The 11,101-nt window shown below is 52.4% G+C and overlaps 1 protein-coding gene across 1 annotated transcript in view; it reads right to left on the reverse strand.

Annotated features, from left to right (window-relative positions):
• The window catches only part of HAUS7 (HAUS augmin like complex subunit 7), a 25,283-nt gene extending 15,282 nt beyond the window's left edge, over positions 1 to 10,001 (reverse strand). The window contains exons 1-4 of the mRNA XM_011375519.2: positions 9,838 to 10,001; positions 8,986 to 9,101; positions 5,067 to 5,134; positions 2,410 to 2,471 (exon numbers count right to left, since the gene is read on the reverse strand). Coding sequence (XP_011373821.1) covers positions 2,410 to 2,471; positions 5,067 to 5,134; positions 8,986 to 9,101; positions 9,838 to 9,933 — 342 coding nt within the window. The 5' untranslated portion in view covers positions 9,934 to 10,001. The remainder of the gene's footprint in view (positions 1 to 2,409; positions 2,472 to 5,066; positions 5,135 to 8,985; positions 9,102 to 9,837) is intronic.
• Positions 10,002 to 11,101: the final 1,100 nt, after the last annotated feature.

Genomic DNA, 11,101 nt, shown 5'->3' on the forward strand with positions numbered 1-11,101 from the left:
AAGGAAGAATGGAATAAAAAACAAAACCCCATGATCATCTCAGTAGATGCAGAGAAAACATTTGCAAAATTCAATACCCTTTCCTGATAAAAACTTTACAATATAGGAATAGAAGGAAACATCCTTAACCCGATAAAGGACATCTATAAAAAACCCACAGCTAACATCATACTTTCAATGGTGAAGATCAGATGCTTTTCTCCCTAAAATCAGGAACAAAATAAGGATGTCCACTTTTGCCACTTTTATTCAACACTATACTGGAGGTGCTAGCCAGAGCAATTAGGCAAGAAATATAAATAAAAAGCATCCAAAATGGAGAGGCAGATGTAAAACTATCTCTATTTGCAAATGACGTGACTTTATATGTAAAAATACTAAGTAATCCGCTAAAAAACCATTAGAACTAATAAGCAAGTTTAGCAAGGTGGCAGGATACAAAAGCGATAAGCAAAAATCTATTGTATTTCCACAAAGTAGCAATAAACAATACAAAAATGAAATTAAGAAAGCAATTCCATCAATAATAGCATCGTAAAGAATAAAATACTTAAGAATAAATTTTAAAAAGAAGTATGACTTGTATACTGAAAGGACCAGTCACACACAAAAGAGTGAAGTTGGACACATACCTTACACCACACATATACTGAAAAGAAGTATGACTTGTATACTAAAACATTTTTGAAAGAAATCAAATAAAACCTAAATAAGTAGGAAGACAGTCCATGTTCATGAAGAGAAAGACTTAATATAGTTGATGTCAATACACCCTAAAGTGACCTACAGATTCAATGCAATCTCCTTCAAAATCCCAGTTAGCATTTTTTTTTTTGCAGAAATGGACAAGCTTATTCTAAAATTCATGTGGAAATTCAAACCACCTAATAGTCAAAACAATTTTTAAAAGGAGTAAAGTTGGAAGATTACAACTTACGACAAAGCTATATAGTGTGATCAAGACAGTGTGGTACTGGCGTAAGGACACATATAGATTAATGGACTAGAATGGAGAATCTAGAAATGAACCCTCATATTTACAGTTAATTGATTTTCAACAAGGATGCCAAGACAATTCAATGAGGAAAAAATGGTCTTTTCAATAAATGATACTGGGACAACTGGACAGCCGCACACAAAAGAATGAAGTTGGACACATACCTTACACCACACATAAAACAAACTCAGAATGGATCAAGACCAAAATATAAGAGCTAAAACTATAAAACTCTTAAAAGGAAACATAGGTGTCAATCATCACGACTTTAGATTTAGCAATGGATTCTTAAATATGACACCAAAAGCGCAAGTAACAAAAGAAAAAGTAAATAAACTGGACTTCATCAAAACTAAAAACTTTTGGGTCCCGAAAGACACATCGAGAAAGTGAAAAGACAATCCACAGAATGGGAGAAAATACTTATAAATAAAATATCTGATGTGATTTGTATCCAGAATAAAGAATTCTTACAACTCCACAATAAAAAGACAAATAATCCAGTTAAAAACTGGGCAAAAGAATTGAATAAAGACATTTCTCTGAAAACGATACACGAATGGCCAATAAGCACATGCAAAAATGCTCAACATCATTAATCATCAGGGAAATGCGCAATGAGATAGCCTTTCACACCTACCGGTATAGCTGGAATCAAAAAGATGGACAATAACAAGTGTTGGTGAGGATGTGAAGAAACTAGAACCCTCACACACGGCTGGTAGGAATGTAAAATGGTGCAGGCACTTTGGAAAGTAGTTTGGCAGTCCCTCAAAAAGTTAAACATAGAGTTACTACATGACCCAGCAATTCTACTCCTAGCTATATACCCAAGAGAATTGAAAACGTGTCTTCAGTCAAAAACATACACAGGAACATTCATAGCAGCCTTATTTGTAACAGTCAAAATGTGGAAATAATTACTCCAAGAATTTTTTTAATGTTAAGGGTAGGGGGCAGGGTTTCTTTGAATGATTTGGGGGTGAGTAATGGGAGAAGTGTAGATTGGGGCTACCTCTGCAGAGAAGCCTGCAGCGGGCAGCACATGGGGAAAGTACATGGGCTCAGGGGCCTGGGTTTGAGACCAGGCTCTGTCACTGGGTGACCTTGACTGAGGTGTTTGTCACCTCCCTTGTGAAATGGGGCTAAGACAAGTACTATTGCCAACAGTGGGTGTGACAATTACTGGCATGTAAAGTACTTACCACAGTGCCAGTGTGTATGAAGTCATCGATCGAGGACAGGATGCACTCTCTGTCCCTTTGGTCATCCACCTCGGCCTCCTCAGCCACCCTCCCCGTCGGCCCTGGGGATGGCTGGAGTCTACTCAAGGGTATCCTATGGGTTCTTGCCCTGGGAGGCTAGGGAGCAGGAACTAGGGATGCATGGGGACAGAGATGGCCCCCTCTCACCTTCAGGAGCTCCTGGTCATCCAGCCCACACAACATCAGCTCATGGCCTAGTTTCACCATCTCTGTCGGAATACAAGGATCCTGTTACTGCAGACACCCACCCAAACAGGAGAGGATGCCGTGCACCCAGGGGGTGCACAAACATGCAGGATCCCCAGCGCTTCGCTGGGGAGGGTTTTCCTGCTCCAGTGTCGGCAGGCCCAGCACCCACAAGGCTGGGCCGGGCCTGAAAGACCCGGGTGGACGAGGAAGCAGGCACCAGGACAGCCTCGTGCTGTGTGACCTGCATCAGGTCACTGCCCCTCTCTGGGTGTCAGTTTCCTCGCCTAAAAATAAGAGATCGCATCCAATGCTCTTCCATACAGGAAACTGTGGCTTCTAGCAGAAGCCAGCCAGCTGCCTGAGGAAACGACAGAAGTCAGGGAACCTTCCAAACATGCTGGTGCTGCCCTTTCAGAGACCTCGCCAGGCCAGAGCAAAAGGAACCATCACTCACATGTGTCAATTTCCTACAAGCCTCTCATGTCATCGTCTCCTTTTCTCTTGCCAGAAACTGTAGAAAGTGGGTCTTAGCTCCATTTTACAGACTGAGAAACTGAGTCCGGGGTGCTCTGGGCATTTTCTAAAGAATCATCTGGTATACAGAGAAAGGCCAGGAGATCAGAAAGCCTGGGACCGATGCCAGGGTAACCTCACAGGCAAGGTCCATCTTCTACTCCCATGTGCCTCAGTGGCAGAACAGGCATAACTCTGGCAACTGATTTGGAAGGTTTGGTGCCAGAAGCAAGCGAATACAAAAGCATTAGTGATCTTGGAACACCACACAAAGGCCAGTTATACCCCAAGCGCACCCGCTTCTCCCACAGCCCTTAACCCCAAACCCTCGTGTCCTCCCCAGCCCAGATCCAGGGAGTCGGGCCGACTCTCCCTTCACTATAAATCCAGGATCTGGGCAGTATCGCCCTTCCACTGCCCCCCATCTCTAGCCTGGATCACTGTAAGAGTCCCCCAGTGGTCTCCTTGCCTCTACCTGGGCCTCCTGTTCTCAGCCCAGCAGCCCGAGGGACTCTGTGAAACCCAATGCCAGGCCACAGCCTTCCTCTGAGCAAAAGCCGACGTGCTTCCGTGGCCCACGAGGCCCGACCCGATTTGCCCCGTCGCCCTTCTGACCTCACCCCACCACTCTCCCCTTGCTCCCCGCTCCACACCCGCCACCCTGGCCTCCTAACTGTTCCTCAAAGCTGCCAGGCACACAGAAGCCTGAACACTTGAGCCCTGAGCGCTATTCTTCCTGATATCTGCCCGGCTCGCTTCCTCCCTTCTGGCAAGTCTCTATCTAGAAGGGAGGCCTTCCCCACACATGTCGACAGCACCGCTCTTCTCTCAACCCACCCAGACACCGTTCTGCCCTCCCCGGCTTTGTGTATGGCGCCTCCCACCATCCATACTGAGAATCGTGCTGCCTTCTGTTTATCACCTGTCTCTCCCAGCTAGCACCTAAGCACTGTGAGAACGGTCCGACTCACTGCCGCACATCCAGCACCTAAAACGGTGCGGGTTGCGGAGCAGGCGCACCATAAATACCTGTCAGGTGAATTCGTGATTCTAATCCCTCGGCTTGTCCTGGTTTCTCCCAGTTACACTCCTTGACAAGCACTCATGTCTGCCCCTGCTCTGACACTCAGTGCACTCCTACAAAGTGGGCGAGGCTGAAGCTCTCATCCACACTTTACAGAAGAGGAAACAGAGGCTGGGGATGGCAAGGTCAAGGCTGCGTCTGGGCTGAGGGCCAGGGTTAGCACCCGTGCGCGCACATGAGTTAAAAAATTCAGGTGCGGTCTGATGGCCAGGCTTACCCAGCTTGGGCATGGTCCCATCAGCAGGAAAGTGCCAGACATCACAGCACTGCGGAGAAGGGCAACCTCCTGTGCAGCCCAGGCTGGCCCACAGGCCAGACCTGCAGGCTCCAAGACAGAATGCCCTGTTCTTCTGGCTTTTTTAGCCCCGAGGACAACTGTCCCCAGCTAATTAATCTGGCAATGCCAACTGGGGCATGGATCAGGATTCCAGGGTCTAGTTTACCCACCCTGGAGTTGTTGGGTCAAATGCAGGCCCACGGCAATTTTGACTTTTAGAGGCACCATTGTGAGGGTGAAGAGTTAGCTACCATGTTGAGGACTGTAATTTGCTCATCTTTACCTAGTAATGTTCGGTGCTGGGTTAAGGATAGTTTCTGCCAAGAAAGGATTGAAAGAAGCGGTTATAAGACAAACCCCCATGGAGAGTTACCCCGCGTGCTCCTAGGAACACCAGGTGTAGCATGAACCTACACACACCAGTGAGACGCGGACGGACCCACCAGTGACGTTGGCAAGAACCACTATCTCTGCCCACAGTGACTTGGGGGATGAGCTGGCAGGGCGACAGGCTCTCGGTCTGATTCACATGCCCCTACAAGAGGAGTGCTCCCATTCGCTATGCCAGTGGGGGAGGGAACCTGATTCTAGAAAGTTCTAGCAACATCCACAGGGTGTGCACCATCCAGAAGAAAACATTAGTCCAATGGTAAATCCACAACTCACTAAAGAGGCTGTGCGCAAGCTCGGAATTGCCCAGAATCCACCACCCAACTCCAAACACCCCTACCAGAGACCCACCTTGGATCTTCACCTCGGCCGAGGCCCCATTCCACGAGCTGAACCTGCCTTGCCAGGAGGGACAGGCCCTGCAGAGAAAGAGCAAAACCAGTCAAGGCTGAGCCAGCTGCAGAGGCCCCCTGGTGGCCCCTTACATGCCCCCCAAAAAGTGAATTACTGATGCGTGTGCTAAATGCCAATGAAATGTTCACTTTAAACTGGGTAATTTTATGTGATGTGAATCTGAAGTCCCTAAATTATCGGGGGGGGGAGGGAGAATCCAAAATATTTCTGAACGTTTACCTCAGAAATATACATTTGAAATCTGCAATTAAAATCTTCACAGTAAAAATACAAAATGACCGCCCAAGAAGACAAAACAGAATTCGTCAGAGCTCTAGCTCTGTATCAGAACGAAGCAAAGAGTCAGCTTTTCCTTAAGTCACAGCACAAGTTTGTTTGGAAGATGTCCGAGGACAGCCTTTCCTGCTCTGTTGTCCTTGCTGGTCACCTGGGTCCCCTCCCGCACCTTTCCGAGTAGTGTGTCTGCTCTTCTCTGCCTCCCTGTCCGAGCACAGTGAATAGATAACACACATCTGAGAAGCCCACGGCTGACGTCACCACCTCCAGGAAGCCACCTTGGCATCCCTCCATCACGGCAGGGCCTGGGCACTGTCCTTCCACAGGGCCCTTGTCTCCCAGACTGCGGGCTCGCCAAGGCCAGGAGCTGGCTTTTTGCCCCATATTTCTGGGGCCTAATGTGGCAACCGGCACAGAAAAGGCAGCCAGTAAGCTTTAACAAATAAATGAGCATGCCCTCTTGCCATGGAATAATCTGCCATTAGTAAACGTCTACACCAAGTACTTTCAGCAGAGGGACGTTTTCTGTTTTGAAAAAAGCATAAATCAGAGACGGATTATGCTACTGCAGTTCACAGCCTGAAGCCATTTAGGGGCTCCCAGTGTTATGGGCTCTGGGGTCACAGCCCCAGCCTCCTGGGGGAGGAGATAGCAATCCCAGCTGCGACTCAGCGTGGTAAGAAGGCACAGTAGCTGTTCCATGGAGAGAGTTCACTGTTCCTTCCCTGGGGTCATGCCTCCAAATACCTAGGTGCCAGGCCACACCTGCCCCGACCATGCTGGGGCCCTGGGAGCTAGCGGGGCCACCCCGGACCAAGGCCCCATGCCCCAAGCTGCAGGACTACAGCAAAGAAGGGGCTGGACCCAGCGGCCTCAGCTGTGTGCCTATCTTCATGGCTTATTAAGGCAACCCCTCCTCACCATTCAAAGACAGCAGGGGAGAGATGGAGCCCTTCTGTGTGAAATGCTAGGGGCTGGCCCCTGGGCCTGCCTGCCGAGCAATGTTCCCACCCACAAGGCGCCGAGCATTGGAGAGCACTCAGCAATCCATCAGCTGGACCACAGCAAAGCATTTAGACACACTGAAGAACAAATCCATAGAAGCCTGAGTAACCTCGCTTGGAGAGGGCTTTCACTAAAGTTGATTTTCCTGGAGTAGCAGGAAGCGGGGCAGAAACTAACTGCGCCCATGGCCTTGAAAGCAAGTACAGCTCTTCCAGGGACAAGGAAACCCACGTGCCTCGAACTCAGCCATCCAGGGGGCCCTGTGGCTCTGCCCCAGCCCCTGCACTGAGGGCCAGTGCGGCACATGGGTGACCAAGAGCCACCACACCGAGTCCCCCAATCAACACTGGGTGCAGCTTCCAGGCTCTGCCCAGAGAGGGGTGAACGAGGTGTCCCTAAACAAAGGCTGAAATGGTGAAGCCATGTGCAAAGAAAGACGACATGAACTTGGAGGGGAACCGAACTCTGTCCATTCCTCCTTGTGGACTCTTGAACTGCCTACAGCACTTTTGTCAGCTTGGGGTCATAAAAAGGATTCGGTTTCTCGTATTTAAAAAAGTACCAAAAGCATTTCAGGAATGCAACTGTAGACTCCCCCCACCCCACCGCACTGCCATCCATCTCTGGCCGGCAGAGTGGCCCAGTCCCCAGCTTCTACCTGGGCCATGTAGGGCTGGGTTCTCTCTCACATGAGCCTCTCCAAGATGTGGCTTTGGCCTCCCTCCTCCTGGGAGCGCACTCAAGGCCCCTGCACTAGCCCAGGCCATCCTAGTACTCTCTCTCCTCCTCGGTTCCTGAACCAGGACTGGTCCCCCCAAGGCTAGCAGTGGCTGTCCATCTGCCATTCCAAGCCGGGTCCTGCCACCTTTTTCTGGGGCTACCCTGGGATGCCATTCAGGCCACTGCTGCCCAGCTCTCCCTCCCACACCTCAATGATCTGCTCCTAACAAAACAAGCACCTACCGTTAGCCATCCTTCCCCAGACCTAATGCCGCCTCCTCCCTGCCAATGTCCACAGCACGCAGACTGCAGAGGTGTGCCCACCACCGCGATTCACGTCTGGGCCCTTTGTGGCCACTAAAGCCCAAGCTCCTTAAGGACACCCATCCATGTCTGAGGCACCTGGAATGGCACAGGTATGCGTGCGTCTGTGCACCTGCTTGTCAGTACACACCACACTGTGGCCTGAGGCTGATGGGGAAGTCCCACCTGGAACCTGCCCTCCAACAGCTCCGGTGCTCTGGAGAGCCAGATAGGACAGCAGGCCCACACAGAACTAACGGGCTGAGGGCTCTGGCAGGCGTTGTGCTCAAAGGTTTTGTGGGTGTCACTTTGTAAATTATATAAATGTCTAAGCACGATGCTGAACACCTGAAACTAATATAAATAACAGTGAATGTCAACTGTAATTGAAAATTTTAAATTAAAAATAATATATTCACCTACGTTAAAAAAAAAGTTTCGCCATAAATAAATTAATTAGAAAAAAAAAGTTGTGGGTGTCCAGGGGAAGGAGGAATACGTTTTGCCCTAGGAACTGGACTTTTTAAAAGGAGATGGGACATGTGAGCTCTTCGAAGGCTCTATCGGCATATGTGTGACATGCAGAGATCTGAAGGGCACTTCCAGGAGGGAGGACAAGGTCAGTGGGAGCACAAGGTTACGAGAGCGCTGGTGAGCAGAGGCTGGGCGTGAGACCTGGAGAAGGGCCTGGAAGGCAGCAGAAGAGGTTCAAATATGAAAATGCCTCCTCCTTCCTCCCAGCCGTCACTAGGACACCAGGCCCAGGGCCAGGTCTGTTGACATCCTGTGACCTGGTGGGCATACCAGCTAGGTCCAGGCTGGACCCTCGCTACTCCACAGCCAGGCTCCTGCCCAGGCATCTTTCTGAGCTGCGAGAGCAGACAGGCCATGCTGAAGAGCGGCAGGCTCAGGCCCCGCCTCCTGAGAGAATCCCACAGTGACCAAGCACAGCCACTCTTGGGGCTCAAACCCAATAGCACAGGAACCTGTCTTCCCCACCCGAGCTCAGTTCAGGGGCTGCTGCTCCCAAGAAAGAGACATTTCGTGGGACTTTCTGGATCTTTCCCCTTCCCATCTTGGCAGGCTTTGCTTCTCCTGCAGTGCCAGGCATGTACACCAGGCCACACCTTGACTTGAAGGACTGGAAAGCCAGGGGTCTTGGCCCTGCTGGTCACTCCTCGGTGGCAATGCTCGAGACATTTACAAGTCCAGCCTGACCCTGAGCTTCCCAGTTTGAAAATGACCCCTGCCAGCTCTGAAACCAGTAGTTACAGCAAGAAAAACGGTCAGAAGCCAAGCTCAGCGCTTCAGCCAGGAGGTGAACAGACTCCCCCAAGCACTGCTAGGAGGCACTGTCACCCTGAATTTGACCATGGCTCTATAAGTGGCACTTCTACCTCGGCAGCTGCTCTCACAGTGACCTGGGGTATGGTATGGAGCCGTCTGGGAGGCCGGCTACTTATAAACATAACAAAACCCATGTCACCCAGCTACGTTGAGTGGCACCCACCAGGTGTGCCCCAGGTGGAGAAGGAAGAAACAATGCAGTTACCCGGTACACATCCACTCCAGGATTTCCAAGCGGTACTTCGAGGGGCTACACAGCAGTTCCAGAATGGTCTTTGGTTCTGTGATATAAAGACCCTGGAGGAAGGGGCACTTGAGGTCCTAAGCAAGAAAAAGAAAAGCCAGGAAGCTTTAAAAAGCCGGAATCACTAAAAGGCTGCGGTGCACCGCCGCACGCACGCCCCCGGAGCTCCTCCACACACGCGTGTGCCGCCGGGCACGCGGCGGGCTTCAGAGGGCACAGGCGCCGCCGCCCCCCTCCCTCCCGCGTGCTCCCTCCCTCCATCTTGCCCAGGCGTCAGTTTCCCTCATTCTCGTCTCCCGTCCACGGGCGCCTGCCACCCCACCTCCTCTAAGTACGTCCCCTCTGGACCCGCACAGGGAGCGAGGGGCTGACAGACGTCTTCGAGAGGGGAGCGGCGGGGAGCGGGCGACAGGGACCTCGGACAGCTGCTACCCGATCTCTCGGGGAGGGCTTCCTCACTAGCCACGAGGGGTCACGGACTCTGCCCGCCTGTCTCCCCTGGACCCCGCGAGTTCTTTGAGGCCCGGGCCTGTGCCCTCCGCGGCTCTGCACTCGCTTCGCTGGCCCAGTCAGGACTCGCGGTTCCGGGCGACAGAAGTTAAGGGCCCGAACTACCAGGGACGGGCCGTGGGGACAGCGAGAGCAAAAGCTCGGGGCCACCCAAGTGGCAGAGAAAGACGCCTCACAAGCCGCCCCCCCTGTAGCGAGCCAGGACCAGGGAGAGGCGTGGCGCGTGTGGCGCCCGCCGACTTCCGCTAGAGGCCCTGGCCGCCCGGCCCCGCCACCCCGGGGGGCTCCCTCGGGCCGCAGCACCTTCAGCTTCGCGAACACCTCCACGGCCACCCTGGACACGCTGTCGTCCTCTTCTTCACAGCAGCCGACGATGCAGCCAGCAGTCAACCCGGCCATGTTTCGCGCTCCCAGCCGCGCACGGTCCACGCCCCCGGCTCACTGGCGGGCCCGGCTGCCAATCACGCGTCAGCGCGGCGCTTCTGTCGCCCACCCGCCTGCGCGGCCCGCCCCGCCCCCACCGCGCCTTCCCATTGGGCCGCGGCTCCGCTCACTTCTCGGTGCCACCCGGGAGGCCGATGGCCCAGAGAGGAACGGGGCGGAGCAGCGGGCGGAACCGGAGCGGGCTCTCTGTCGCCTGCCATGCTCGCGTCAACCCTCAGGCGGCCGGAGCAAGGATGCATCCGGGAGAGCCTCCTCCAGGAGAGGGCGCTCCTGCCTTGGTCGGGTTCTCCCCGAGAGGATGAAGGAGACCTTGGGGACAGGAACTGGGACTTGAGCGTCTTGTCTCCCAGATCAAGGCTCTCTCTCTCGTTTCTCACACTCATAGTTGTACTTAAAAGGAAGTTTCTTGAGTTCGAATCCGACCCCACCAGTCACTAGCTGTGTGATTTGGGACAGATTACCGAACCTTTCTGTGCCTCTTGGCCCTCACCTAACGGGAATAATGAGAGCAGTTACCTCATTGGGTTGCTATGAGGATGGAATGAGGTAATAATTCCTATAAAATACCCAGGATAGTACCTGGCACATAAAAAGCACTCTGTGAAAGTTCACTATTATTATGCTGAGCCCTGCTACTTTCCCCTCCTCCTCCCCCAGCCTGTCTTTGACCTTCATGGAAGGTTCTGTGGCTTCTTCCTGCCCTGTCCACTTACAAATTTCTTTGCAACTTTCAGGCCCCTCAAACTCGAGGAGTCTGGAATGAAATTTGTCAGCCCGTTCTCCCCCAGACTTCCAAAGCCCCCAGCTCCGTGAATGCCCACAGCCCCAGGACCTGCCGATCAGACTAGGTGCAGAGGAGCTGGAGGATGGCTGATGCCCGGGGCGTGGGGAGTCAGCGGCAGGCAGCCACTGCCAGCCTTTCTTGATCCTTTCCAGAGGCGATCCCTCCTCTGTGCCCTGCCCTGCCATCTCCTGGATGGTGGGACCAGGGGGCAAATCGAGAGGCAGGAGACCTAGGGACCTGGCAAGAGGCAACTGTAGTCACCTGAGTGACAGGAGAGGACTCAGCTGTGTCTTAGGAGGAGGGAGTGGGAAGGAGTCTGGGCTAACAGGAAGGGACCTC

This window comes from Pteropus vampyrus, unplaced genomic scaffold, assembly GCF_000151845.1.
Source record: "Pteropus vampyrus isolate Shadow unplaced genomic scaffold, Pvam_2.0 Scaffold275, whole genome shotgun sequence".
In the NCBI taxonomy this organism is placed as follows: Eukaryota; Metazoa; Chordata; class Mammalia; order Chiroptera; family Pteropodidae; genus Pteropus; species Pteropus vampyrus.